Here is a 13,354-nt window from a genome sequence, read left to right as displayed (position 1 = left end):
TTAATTAACAACTAATCAACATTCAATTCACACTAATAATTCAGGGATAGTTTAGCCATTTCTAAAAAAGTGGAATAAGGGATAACTCTCAATTACTATTTCATGACCTTTTTTTGTCTTATAGTTAGGGGTCCCCAATCACTATTTCAGGGCCCCAATTCAGCCCTACATTTTACCACCGCCCAAAAATAGATTTCCAGATCACGTGGCATGGCAAACTATACTCCTTCAAATTTTCATTTTACTGGGCCTATTATTACACCCAAACTGTTTGTGACTATGGTACAAATCGGAAGATATCGCCAGTTTGGGTTTTAAGATAACGCCGGAAGTGCTAGGCTTCCCCACAGAAATCCCCCAAATCTGTCCGCCATTAGGTGTGCTGTGTGAGGTGACAATTGTGGGGATTTTTTGGGGAAGCATTGCATTTTCGAGATAACGCCGCGTGTCACAGGTTCCTAAAACATATGATCTGATATTCGTGAAAGTGACAGGAATGATAAAATTCCCCATTTCTCATCCCACACGGAATAATTTCCCTCCACTTTGTTTACTGAGAAGAAGAAATTAGATGGTAAAGTAATAGACAAGTGATGTCGACACATGTTCTCATCATCATCCTCATCGGTTTCTCAAATCAAATGTCCTTTTGATTCCCTCGAATCATTATCTCTGCAACAAAGGGCTCGTCGTAGCAGTAGAAGAAGAAGCAGTCAAAAGCCATGGCCATAAATCTCTTTACCCTAGAAGCTAGGTATTTTTAATTGTTTTTTTTTTTGTTTTTTGTTTTTTTTTTTAAATTTTGATTTTTTTTTTTCGTTTTTTGTTGAATTCGTTGATGCATGTGAACATAAACGCTTCCATTATCATATCTGATTAGTTGATATTCTAATTTAGTCTGTAAAATGAAATAAAATTTCTGCCAAACTCATGAATTGAAATGTCTGAGATAGAAGAAAGTGTAGTCAACTTGATTCTTTTGTTTGTAGTTTAATGCTATATATCATTTCTGTTTTTTAGGTATCTTGATGTTTGCGAGAGGCAAAACCAACTACCAAATGCTTCTATCTTGTCAGGTTTCTACAAGGTTGTTCTTCATCACTTCACTTGGCATATTGTTAAAACTTCTAATTGGTAACTCTACCTTGTCTTCTTTGTTTATTAGAATTATATTCAGTGTCGGCAACTTTTGGTGGTAATAGTATTCTGGAATTGTATGTGTAATAGTAAGGATATTACTGATTAATGATTTTGCATGTGCCGGGTATTTTCTTCCTAAAACTGTCGAGGTTTAAAAACAGTAGAGATAATTGAGCAACTGAAATGGCAATCTCATCTGCTTTCCATGTTATATTGGCCAAATTAGATGCTAATCTTCAACAATGGAGTAACTTATGAAGTCATATCTACTTGGATCACCATGAATGTGCCAAATAGATTATAGTTTACCATGTTAATTACTTCCTGACCCCCATAAATCTGTGCTTCGTAGCTTCATTCATGCAGCTAAATTGTAGATGGGATATAACCACGTTGGAATTTCTAAAACTACTACTAATGTTAAGCACATGATATGTGAAACTTTATGATTTGTGAGCTAGTAATCCTTGTCTTGGTACAATAGATTGTAGTAGTGAAAACTTGCTCTTTCTCATTACTCAGGCCAAGCTTCAAAAATCTCGTCGCGAGCAATGTAACTTTCAGGTTTTGCTAAACAAATTGAAGGACATTGATGTTCCTCCTCTTATAGAAGTGTTCTCGGCAGTTGACTTGTCTGAGATTGACATAGTCGACATACTTCATGAATCGCCATATCAGTTGACTGGCGAACTCGTCCTATCTCTGATGCGTGCAATCCATCAGAAGCTTCGAGTTGTTGATCTGCAAGATTCTTCATTTGGGAAGGGGTCTTTGAGGTTTGTTACTGCTCCTTGTGCTTGGGTACTTCTATTTGGTTCTCTGTAAAATCTAAGGCGGTATCTTTTTTCAGCTTTTGAGTTGCTTAGGTGTTTAACTGCATTTTCTCAATCTTACATTAAAACAGCTTTATTGCAATCTTTCATGTCCGCCCTTCTTTACCTAATAATATATATAGAGCAAAACGAAACAGTTGTGGGAACAATGAATTTTCAGGAATTTCTGAACTGATAATATTCCCCACCCACTTTGTGTTATCGACTCTTACATCCAATGCTGAATTATTAAGTAAACGGGCACTTGTATTATTTAGTTGCAGTGTGGCACCTTCAATGCATGACCTTTAAAACACCGCTTTTGGGTGGGACGACATTTTGCATTCGTCTTTCCTTATCAACCTTCACTATCAGTTTAGCTAATTTCGTATAACGTGTATATGAGACTCCTAATGACTCTGGTTCTTAGTATGGTTGAAGTAATTGTTTGGGGATATTGGTCTTTCAGGGATCTTCTCCATGGCGGGTTGACATGTGAAGTCTTGAACTTGAGATCTTCTCATATCCGGAAGCTCAACATGATTGGAAATTTTATGCATTTACACAATCTTAATCTGGATTTCAGCATTTCACTCACTAGTTTCAATGAAGAGTGCTTTACTTGCATGCCTAAACTGATGCGTCTGTCTATGTGTGAGACAAGAATAGTCAATCTCTGGACAACAAGTGCTGCACTGTCAAAGCTACCTTCTTTGGTGGAGCTACGGTTTCAAAATTGTTTATGCTGCAATGATACTGCATCGTGTCCTACATCAACTATTGATGAGGCAAACTATCTTTCTGGTGATGTGAGTGGGTCGGACCACCTTGATTCTCTATCTCAAGAGTTGCTGTATTCCCGTAGAGAAGGGATGCTAAGCAACTCATATTTTGTTCATAGCTTGGTGAATCATGCCCTTCAGGAAAGCGCAACTGAGGACTCATCAGATGACAGTGAAGTAGACTTTTCAAGTCACCAGCAACGAACAGGTTTGGAGGAGCTACTCTCTGATGTACTTCCTGAGCTTGGTGAATGGGCCGAGTTGGAAAATGAGGTACTGAGTGAACCTTTGTTATAGTTTTAATCATGACATTGTAGAGATCAATAGTAGTTTGTTGAAGCTCTAATGATTTATTGGGATTCCATCAGGTTTCTTTGGGGGCTATGATCCCTGATGAAGAGGGAAGCGCTTTAGGAGGTGCATTTAACTTGAGGCATATGAAGAATACTCCAGATACTATTCCAAAGAAATATATTTCACATCATCCTTCTCCCATTTGCTTTGAGAAGCATTACAGAGAATACATGGTAGCAACCCTGCCCCGTTTGAAAGTCTTGGACAATTTGCTTATTGGAAAGAAAGATAGGGAAATGGCCAAAATTATTTACTCACAGTACTACGAGTATTTGCCGTACAACAGACAACGGAAAGAGAGTCTTATTAGTGTATTGCACAAACGTGAAATGGGAGCAGTTGCTGGCCACTTGCAAAAATCTCCACAACTCAAGGAACCATATCCTCGTAGGATGAATAAGTGCTCTATTTCCAGGTCGATTTGCTCTGCCAAAGTAGGTTCTTTTGCGTGGCCTCTTCTACATTCTGTTCCGGACTTATGCAGCATTTCAGGGGAAGAGGCTAAGAGCTTTCGTCCTAGGCAGTTTGAGTATCATCCAGCTATGTCTAGTCTCATGGTTTTTGGAACTTTGGATGGTGAATTGGTAGTTATGAACCATGAGAATGGTAAACTTGTTGGCTATCTTCCATCCTTGGGAACATTAAATAGTGTTTTGGGTCTCAGCTGGCTTAGAAGATACCCATCTAAGGTACGTGTTTGTTTAATAAGTGTATTAGGTAATTTCAAGCTGTTCATGTTCGTTTTCTCTTAATATTGTTATCATACATTTGCCAGTGTGGAAAAACTGATCTTCCTTCTGTATGTTAATGCAGCTCATTGCTGGATCTGACAATGGTTCCCTGCAGCTGTACGATATTAATCAGATGGCATCTGTTATCACTGATAGACATCGCTGTTCAGATGCTGTTACGTTTGATGATTTTGAGCAGTTAACTTCAGTTCATGTCAATTCGACGGACGAACATTTCATTGCTAGTGGATACTCAAAAAATGTGGCTTTGTATGATATAGGTAGTGGAAGGCGTTTACAGGTCTTCACCAATATGCATGAAGGTCATATCAATGTTGTTAAGTTTGCTCATCATTCTCCCTCCATCTTTGCTTCTTCATCGTTTGACCAGGACATCAAAATGTGGGACTTAAGGCAAGGACCACATAAGCCTTGTTATACGGCTTCAAGCTCAAGGGGAAATGTCATGGTGTGCTTTTCTCCAGACGACCAATACCTACTTTCATCAGCTGTTGACAATGAGGTACGGTAGTTCCTTGACATACAAATATAATCCTACCACAACATAACAAAAGCTGTATGCCTGCCAGGTAGTATGGCAATCTTATAAAACATAATTATCAGTTGTTGGATTTAAGCTAGACCATGTAGTTAATAAACTGGTTTTGTAGTGACAAGAGGTACCACAGAATTTTCAGTTTTTTCTTGTGTAGTCCAGTGTCTCGACTATTATTAATGGAAGTATGGGCTCATGTGCGACCCGTCACATTTGAAAAACCACCTATTGACTGTAGCCTTTGTAGACTGGTGAAAAAGGTTGTTTCTAGACCAAGAAATTCAGCATGCTTGACTCATCTGATTGAACCCAGTTTGACCAAGATGTAGGTGGTGAGCAAAATGGGCAGCATTCCCCTGCATGTGGATGACAATGGACATTCTCATAAACTCTTTGTTGAATGAATAAATAAATAAAGGTATGTTATACTGATCTTTACAACCATTTGCTTATATACTGTTTATGATATGCAGGTCAAACAACGTTTGGCTGTAGATGGAAGGCTCCATATGAAATTTGATATAATGCCAACAGGAAGCGCCCACAATTACACTAGGTCATATTACATGAATGGGAGGGACTATATCATAAGTGGGAGTTGTGATGAAAATATTGTTCGTGTTTGCTGTGCTCAAACTGGCAGGCGTCTCAGGGATATTTCTTTGGAGGTAAATAGAACCTTCAAATAAATATTTAATAATTTGTGTTATTTTGTCCTCTCAATATTTTAAAGGACACGCAAAAGTTGACTGATAGGTAAGATTCATCTGAATAATGCATTAGTCACAAGTTGTTCATACCATCATTATCCCATGCTTTTGGTCATTAAGGCAGAAGTCTCTTCTGTGGTCATTTAGCACCAGTGCGAACTTTGGTGAAATTTTAACTTTTCTAGTATTAATTATTGAGCTTATTTAAACCGTATAAAAAGTCTGCCTTTTAGGATTTAGTAACTGCTGTTAACATAAAATTGAATTCAGTTATATCAAAAAATTTCAGTTAACCATGAAAGCACGAAAAACTAACTATTACAGCTTCTCATGAAAGCACAATGGTGCTTCAACAATTATTTTAAGTGCCTAATTAGTTATTTCTTCAGAGTGAGGAAACTTGGTGCATTTCGCTGAATTTTTATAGAGAACATGATAATAGTTGCTTTTACAACTTGCCTCTGCTGATGGAAGTGTACTCTGCTCGTTTCCTTTTGCAGGGTAAGGGGCCAGGGAATTCCATGTTTGTGCAGTCTTTGAGGGGGGATCCTTATAGGGTGAGTGCCATCTTTTTATCTCCACCACTACATTAATGGACAACCTGGACAACATGTTAGGATCTGTGGCTGTTCAGGTCCGACCGCGTAGTACCAGTACTGTCCCTAATTAACCACCTTTGGGACCAGGTGTGGAGTTTATTTTTAAATTACGCATAGCTAGTATGCAAGGAGAGATTTGACTTAAAATTTCCACACGAAACCGTATCTTCTGCACCTGGATCTAGACCTAGTGACTTGTTCGAGCCACTCACCCAACAGAAGGGGTTCCGATGGTCATCTTTTTGGATGTTGGATCTTTTCTCAATACGAGATACTTACCTTGCAATTATCCATTTGTCCTTAGGCTAAGACGGGTTTTTATGACATGCTTAATATGACATTGGTTGTGGACCCTCATGATGAAGCTGATTGAGCTGAATTTTGGTCACGATCCCCAGTGACAGATCACCCTAGGTTAAAGGTCTTATTTGCTCCACAACCAAGCAAGGCAAAGGTTATATATTAATATAATGGCTTAGTCATGGTAAAAATGAGTAATATAATGGGAGCTTTCTTGTTTCAAAGTCAAGATGGTTGGCTTCCGATTTTGTTACTGAGATCGGATTTATTTAAGCAAACTAAAAGCACCTCTACTTAATTTCACACTTCATTTTTTTTTTTTGCTGTGTTGTTTGATTTTAGTGGTTCCACAGTATGTTATGTCTTTTGTTCTTTCACGGATTACAGGATTTCCACATGAGCGTCCTAGCAGCATATATGCGCCCTTGCTCAAAATCTCAAATCATTAAGGTTTTTTCTTTCCCTCAGTTTAGAATTTGTCAGCATTTTGGTGTTTTTTTTTTCCTTGAAGCATGAATATATTAAATTACTAAGAGATTGTTACACGAGGGCACAGTTTTGGTGTATCTGGCGGGCGCTAAGTTTTGGAGATTTTCTTAATGTAACAGGTGAACTTAATGGCATCCAGTGACAATGCTGAGGATTATCATTACAACAATCAACGGTCTCGTAAGTCCTGCAGTATGGGAGGTTAATAATATTAATCTCAGCTTGCCCTTCACATGTATTAAAAGATTCAGTAGGTTAACATATTTATGTCATCTTTGCATAGTCAGAAGCATACTTGTAACTAAAATATACATAATATACAAAATGACATTAAACTAGGGGGTTTACAGTATAGTTCCACAAGTGGATTACTGGTGCACTGTTGTATCTTAACATGTTCCAGTTACTTCCTATTGTAATATTTAAGTGTTGCATGTGTTCTGTCATGTCCATATAGCTGGAACCAATCACTTGTAGACTTCTACGTGTCGTCCATTGGAGGTGGGGAAATGGGGAACCTGGGGATGATAAGTCCATTGTTTTGTCACGAAATACCCTGATGGTCTATTGTCCTTGCTCCATGGATCTAGCTGTCTTTAGAGCACCTCTAAGAGACTCAATGTACAGGATTTGTGTGAAAAGAACTAGCTCCAAGTGAGTATTTCATAATTACCATGTAGTTACTTAACTGATATATTTTCTAATCCAAATGCTCGCGTAGTAGTATGACTGTGAATTCTTTTGGAATTATAAAAAATGTGGTTCTTTAAATATCCTCCTCAAATTCATCTTTTGAATATTCATGGAAGATACCTTGTTCTGTTATTAATGGGAATAATTACAAGTCGACTTTGGGGTTAGAGTTGAGAAGCATCTCCGATTTCTGCAGGGCGAATATGAATGCGAGAAACATAGTTAGGCCGACTTCATATTTCCAAGAGGCAATGCTAAATCTTTTTCTTTCTTTTTTTCCTTCAGAATGTTCCGCTATGTTTGGTGTTTGATTTGGTCTGCAGGTGAACCGTTGGCTGAATGCTTCTATAGTTGTATCTAACACCGTAGAAAAGAGTTAAAAACTGTAACCGTTCGGGGTTCAATCTTCTGTAATTAGTACAACCTTGTTACCAAGAACAGAACAATGGCGCTACTCATCCTTTGTGCAAGTCCTTGCATCTGAGCCAAAACTATCATTTTGGCCGCTGAAATATGGTTTTACTAATGAATCATTTGAGAGAGAAAAATACAAATAAGAAAAGTCCGCATTGTTGTGGTGGGGTGGGTCACAGTATCAAAATCCCACTTAACCTATCCCAAATCCTACTCTTTTGTCAAGTAATATATGGGATTCGACAGCTCACATGCGCATCTCTATGCTTCTTCTCTAAAAGCTTTAATGTACCAGTAAAATGTACACAAGAAAAGAAGAGACCGAAACCGATAGAAATTGCTCCCCTATATGATACTCGATATCGACGCAGTTAATCGCTTTCTATATACAAAACGTTGAATGTAGCGTATCGGGATGAGCATCCTTCACCGAGTCCCCACATGTTGTGCAGTACCACCTTGTTTCATAAATCATACCCCCCCCCCCCCCCCCCCACCATTACCTTAGCAATCTCTCACTCCTTATTCTTCCAGATCATTCTTCACTCTTTCCAACCTCGGTCACACTGAGTCCTACAATCCCGACGTCATAGTCTTACAGAAATGTCAGAAAATGTAAATTGAACAGGCAAACAAAGGCACCTGAATGTTTAGAACAACCGCATGCAAATGCTACATGTCATCAGAAGTTCAACTACTCTATACTGACTGGTGAACTGGTGACTGACATGTAAGCACTACTAAGCAACCTCATCTGAAGAGATTAGGTTAAAGTGGATTATAAGGTTGTTTAAGACCTTCTTAATAACCAGTTCCCATGAAAAATCCGAACTTTGTAATTAAAAAGTGGGTGGCAATATCCTCTTTTGTCTAGTTGATCCTGTCTTGACTTCTTTTTGAGTCTGACTGGGAAACCGCGTAGAATAAAAGCTTTGTTCACCTTAAAACAATGAACAGTGGACACACTACACCTACCCATGACAACTGTATAGTTGGTGTAAATTCCTAATTAATTTATACCCTACCCCATAATCTCACTCTCTTCCTCTTTTACTATAAAATCCCCTGAGCTCACCTCACACTTCATACACTCACTCAGACACACTGATCTCTAGTTACTTAGCTCCTTGAGAGTTCAAAGTATTCTTTTAGAAAAGAGAAAAGATGAAGATTTTCCTTGTTGCTTTGGTATTTTCATCTCTAGTCTTGAGCGCTACATTTCTAGTTCAGACTACTTCTGCAGCTTCTGGCCCTGTTGATACATCACTCCTCAGTAAGTCTTCAACTACTACTGATTAGTATATATATATAGAAATTTATGTAGTATTTTGGGGTTCTAACTAGTCATCTACTTGGTTTACTTTCCATTTTGGTTTGAAAAACATAGGTTTCTGCAACTCCAAGTGTGCGGATAGGTGCGCAGTAGCAGGAGTGAAGGATCGTTGCTTGAACTACTGTGGAATCTGTTGCAAAGAGTGCAAGTGCGTTCCCCATGGAACTTACGGAAACAAAGATGACTGCCCATGCTACAGAGACAAGAAAAACTCCAAGGGCAAAGGCAAATGCCCATAAAAAAAATGATACCAGCAACAATGACCATGAAGATCTAGAGACAGAGAAGGAAGGGTCGCTTGCTTTTCTTTATTGATTAAATCTGTCACTGTTTGCTACTGCACATTACTGTATTGCTGGTTGTTGTTGTTTCTAATTCTATGGGTAATAATAAATGAGAGTTTTAATAATCTTACAGAATTCTGAAATAACCTTACAAAAATTTATTTGTGGACCACATTGGATAACCATATGCAAATCAAAATGATGTTGATGGGGGCAATGCAACCATGGCCATGAAACCAAATACTACCGAGATACGGGAATGCCAACAAAATGATACGAATCCCCCCTGAGACTTCTGGGACAAACAAAGACAACTTCAAAAACTGGCTCAACTTCGGATTCCCATTCACTTGTCACATAAATGAAATCCAAGATTGCTATTAGGGGTACCATCTTACTTAGGGGTCTTTGGAATGGTACACCCCCTAAATTGGTATCCCTATTGGTACATTTGGGAGGATGAGCGGGTCACGAGTTTTCCAATAACCAAATAACTAAAACAGTAAACGAAGGGCTCACACTTTTTGTATGTGTGTTGTCTAATGTATTTGGTAATTAACGGAATTCATGAGCGGTTCACAATTGTTTGCAGGTACATGCGGAAAATTTCTGATTTCTTATGAAATTTTCAGTCGTGTCGACACGCCTCGCCTCTCTTTTTGGTCGGTTTGCATCATTACATTTTAGGCCTGTAGGGAGCATTATAAAAAAAAAAAAAAAAAAAAGGAAAATATGATTTGGTCATTTTTTAGGTGGTCTCAGTCTGTTCGTCCTTTCACAAATCACCTTTTCCACTTGGTCTATAATTATTTAAAAATATTAAATAGACCAAAGTACCATTCCGTATTAATTCTTACTTATTTTTTATAGCAGTTCATTATGTCTGATGAATTTCATAGTTCATTCCTTCAAGTGAACACCTAATAAAAAATCTAAAAAATTATGTTTACTTATTTTTTGTAATAGTTCATTCGTCTGATGAACTCCGGAGTTCATTCTTTCAAATGAACACTTAATAAAACCAAACTAAATCACATATGAAAAAAGAGTTAATTCTGTAAAATGATCACAACACAAAACTTCATTATTACGACAAAAAACAGAGTTCATTCTTTCAAATGAACACCCGATAAAACCTATATGGAAACAGAGTTCATTCTTCAAATGAACACCTAATAGAACCTATAAGAAAACAGAGTTCATTCGACAAAATGAACACCTATCAAAAACTAACTAATTCAAACCTAGAATTGAGTTCATTCTTTAGATGAACACCTAACAATTCAAGATCTAAAAACAGAGTTCATTCTTTAAATAAACCTACAAAAAAAATCCATAAACACCTAACTTCATCTTCGTCGTCTTCATCATTCTTCAACACCAGCAGAAAAACATCAAATTCAAGATCTTCAACACGTGCATCAAACATCAAAAAATCAAGATTGTCATCAAAATCAAGATCTTCAACATAAAAAATCAAGATTTTCACAATGAACACGAGCAACAAACATCAAAATATCGGTTCATCCTTAACAATGAACTGATTTCAGATCTGATTTCATCTTTACACGAGTTCATCTTCAACGACAAGAAACAACAGAGAACCAGTGTTCATACAAACTTGACGAGTTCATCTTCAACAGCACACACGAGTTCATCTCAAACAGTAACAACACGAGTATAGTCGTCTTCATTAGCGGATTTGAGTTCATCGTCTTCAAAGCGTCGTCTTCATCGTCTTCAAAACAACAGATCTTCATCGTTTACAGTAGCAGATCAAATCAATCACCGGAAAAAGAAACTTCATCTTGAAAACAAATCACCGAGTTCATCTGTAAAATCAATCAGCGTAAAAACAACGAGTTCATCTGTAAATCAATCACCGTAAAACATCGAGTTCGTCGTTTACAGTAGCAGATCAAAAACTTGAAAAATCGTTCATATCTTCAACAGTAGAGCCAGCAGCAACGATGAAGAAAACCCTAGAAAAATCGTTTACATCTTCATCTTCACATGAACTCTGTTTCTTGTTTCATATCATCTCTGTAAAAACCCTAGAAAAATACAAATCTTCATTGATTCTATGCAGTAGCAGAAAAGCAAAAAAAAAGAGAAGAAAGTAGATCTGGAAAGAAAAAAAAGAGGTGAGAGAAAGTAAATCTGAAAATGATTTCCTCTCTCTTGATAATTGAGTAGATATGTTTAGGGTGACGTCATGATGATGTAATGATCCCAAAAGGGTATTCCTGCCACTACAAGATGACAATTACGTCATCTATGACGTTACCCTAGAACCAAACCATAATTTGCAGGACCAAACAATAATATATATTTTTAAAAAGGACCAAACAGACAGTTGACTGGGTCAACTGGACCAAACTTTCTAATATATTATTTTTAGGACCTATTGATATTTCATAAATAAAAAAAACCATGGTATAGTTGAGGTAGATTCAAGCAGGCAAAACAGAAGGAAAAATAAGCATCCCAACTAAAATTCTTACTATCAAAAGGATTGCAAGAGAAGATGTATCAGAGCCTTTACGCCACAAATTTGTTGGGAGGGAATTCCGATAATCTATGCACCCCACACCTGACGCCAGAAAGGAGGACATTGGAAAAATAAGTGAGTCGCACATTCAGCTGCATCAGGACACAACCCACATCCTTTTTCATTCCACAACACATAAACTAGTTTGCTAAACAAACAAACGCTACTAGTAAATAATGTAAAGAAGGAGAATCTTGAAACAATGAATGGATTGAATTATGGGTAACCTAGCTATAAAAAGTACTTAAACATGCGAGGGTAATTTCTATGAATGCTAACGTTTCATATGAAAGTTTCATGGAGTATCTATCTTATGTACAAGCCGTGAAAAAAAACAAAAGAAATTGCACAATAGCCACGACCCAGCCCCTAGTTAGCAATTCGGGGTACGGGTAATAGTTCGGGACGGCATACATACGATAATTATACGGATTTGGATAGGTCGGATTCGGTCAAAAATCCGGTCAACGGTTCGTTGTTTGGACAGTAGTTCGGAACGGTATACGTACGTGCATAGTCGTTCTATAAATGTGAGTTCGGCACTTAAAATTCGGCTTACATATATGATAAATTGATAATTATTATGACCTTATTACGAGACTAGTTATATTTGTATATGATTTATAAGATGGAAAAAACATTTTAGCGTGATTATTTAACAAGAAGTAAACATTTTAATCGCATAAATGCACTAAACAACTAGTTTGTAGACTTTTAAACAAAAATCAACAAATAAACATTGGTTAAACAACTACCAATAAAACATTTTAACTGAATAATTATATTTAAATATAAAGTATATACAAGATCAAACAAAGATCTAGTTCGGAAATATCAATTCGGATTCGGTTAATTCAGATATGTTCGCGAATCATTTGTGAGGTCCGTATAATCCGAAAATTAGATTCGGAATTCAAATAGTTCGAAAATATCATTCGAATTCGGTCAGTTCGGATACGTTCACAAATCATTCGAGAATGGAATGATTCGGAGAATTACTAACCGGGACCCGGCCATCCTGATTTAGTACAATGCGTTTCCCCACACAACACCCTAGCTACCTGGCCTGGGGATGGAGGACCCATATCCCTCAAGTATTTACTGAGTAAGTAAAAGCACTTCCTACCAAACGCCAGTATTTCTTTTCCTTTTTCCAAAAGAAAATTTGGAACTTTTTTCCGCGGGTGTGTATAAGGAGCCGGATATTGACACTGAGTGCTCCTTTGTATAGGACTTGCCTTGGTCAACTAACTAGGGGATAGGGTTGACAAATTTAGCATTCTTATCGAGTATGGCTGTGGATGATGATCAAATCAACGGCTACTTAGATTGAGATAAGAGTTCAAAAAAGTGTCTTTAGCTTTCACTAGAAACGCGTAGAAGAAAGAAAAAGGCGAAGTGCCTTAATGAAAACAACAACATATGACAACTGTATGTATATTGAATTGGTTGGTGCAAGTGTACAAATTATCTTGCATCCTTTCCATCCTTTCCTTTTTTTTTAGTTTATATACTTTAATTTTTCAAAACAAAAAGAAAGTGGTTTCTAATTTTTCTCTTATTGTTTTCACCTTTCACCACTTGCTCTAAGCCTCTCCTATAAAAA

The 13,354-nt window shown here is 37.3% G+C and overlaps 2 protein-coding genes across 4 annotated transcripts; both read left to right on the top strand.

The window, feature by feature from the left end:
- Positions 1 to 345: 345 nt before the first annotated feature.
- Positions 346 to 7,203, top strand: LOC113289198. 3 transcript variants are annotated; one of them, XM_026538398.1, is made up of 10 exons: positions 348 to 754; positions 1,021 to 1,087; positions 1,663 to 1,916; positions 2,422 to 3,007; positions 3,103 to 3,777; positions 3,902 to 4,342; positions 4,849 to 5,043; positions 5,586 to 5,642; positions 6,372 to 6,434; positions 6,593 to 7,203. In XM_026538398.1, exons 1-10 carry the CDS (start codon positions 723 to 725, stop codon positions 6,677 to 6,679), a joined length of 2,457 nt encoding a protein of 818 aa, XP_026394183.1. In that variant the 5' UTR covers positions 348 to 722; the 3' UTR covers positions 6,680 to 7,203. The 3 variants fall into 3 exon arrangements, with proteins under 3 accessions (XP_026394185.1, XP_026394183.1, XP_026394184.1); XM_026538399.1 differs by lacking the exon at positions 348 to 754 and having other exon boundaries at positions 1,021 to 1,134; XM_026538400.1 differs by lacking the exons at positions 4,849 to 5,043; positions 5,586 to 5,642; positions 6,372 to 6,434; positions 6,593 to 7,203 and adding an exon at positions 4,705 to 4,833 and having other exon boundaries at positions 346 to 754.
- A 1,448-nt stretch (positions 7,204 to 8,651) lies between these two features.
- Positions 8,652 to 9,326, top strand: LOC113286149 (peamaclein-like). The gene is made up of 2 exons (XM_026534848.1): positions 8,652 to 8,853; positions 8,968 to 9,326. The coding sequence occupies exons 1-2, from the start codon at positions 8,745 to 8,747 to the stop codon at positions 9,150 to 9,152; spliced, it is 294 nt and encodes a 97-aa protein (XP_026390633.1). The 5' UTR covers positions 8,652 to 8,744; the 3' UTR covers positions 9,153 to 9,326.
- The last annotated feature ends 4,028 nt before the right edge of the window (positions 9,327 to 13,354 follow it).

This window comes from Papaver somniferum, chromosome 6 (assembly GCF_003573695.1).
Source record: "Papaver somniferum cultivar HN1 chromosome 6, ASM357369v1, whole genome shotgun sequence".
Classification (NCBI taxonomy): Eukaryota; Viridiplantae; Streptophyta; class Magnoliopsida; order Ranunculales; family Papaveraceae; genus Papaver; species Papaver somniferum.
This window is presented reverse-complemented; position numbering and strand designations above follow the sequence as displayed.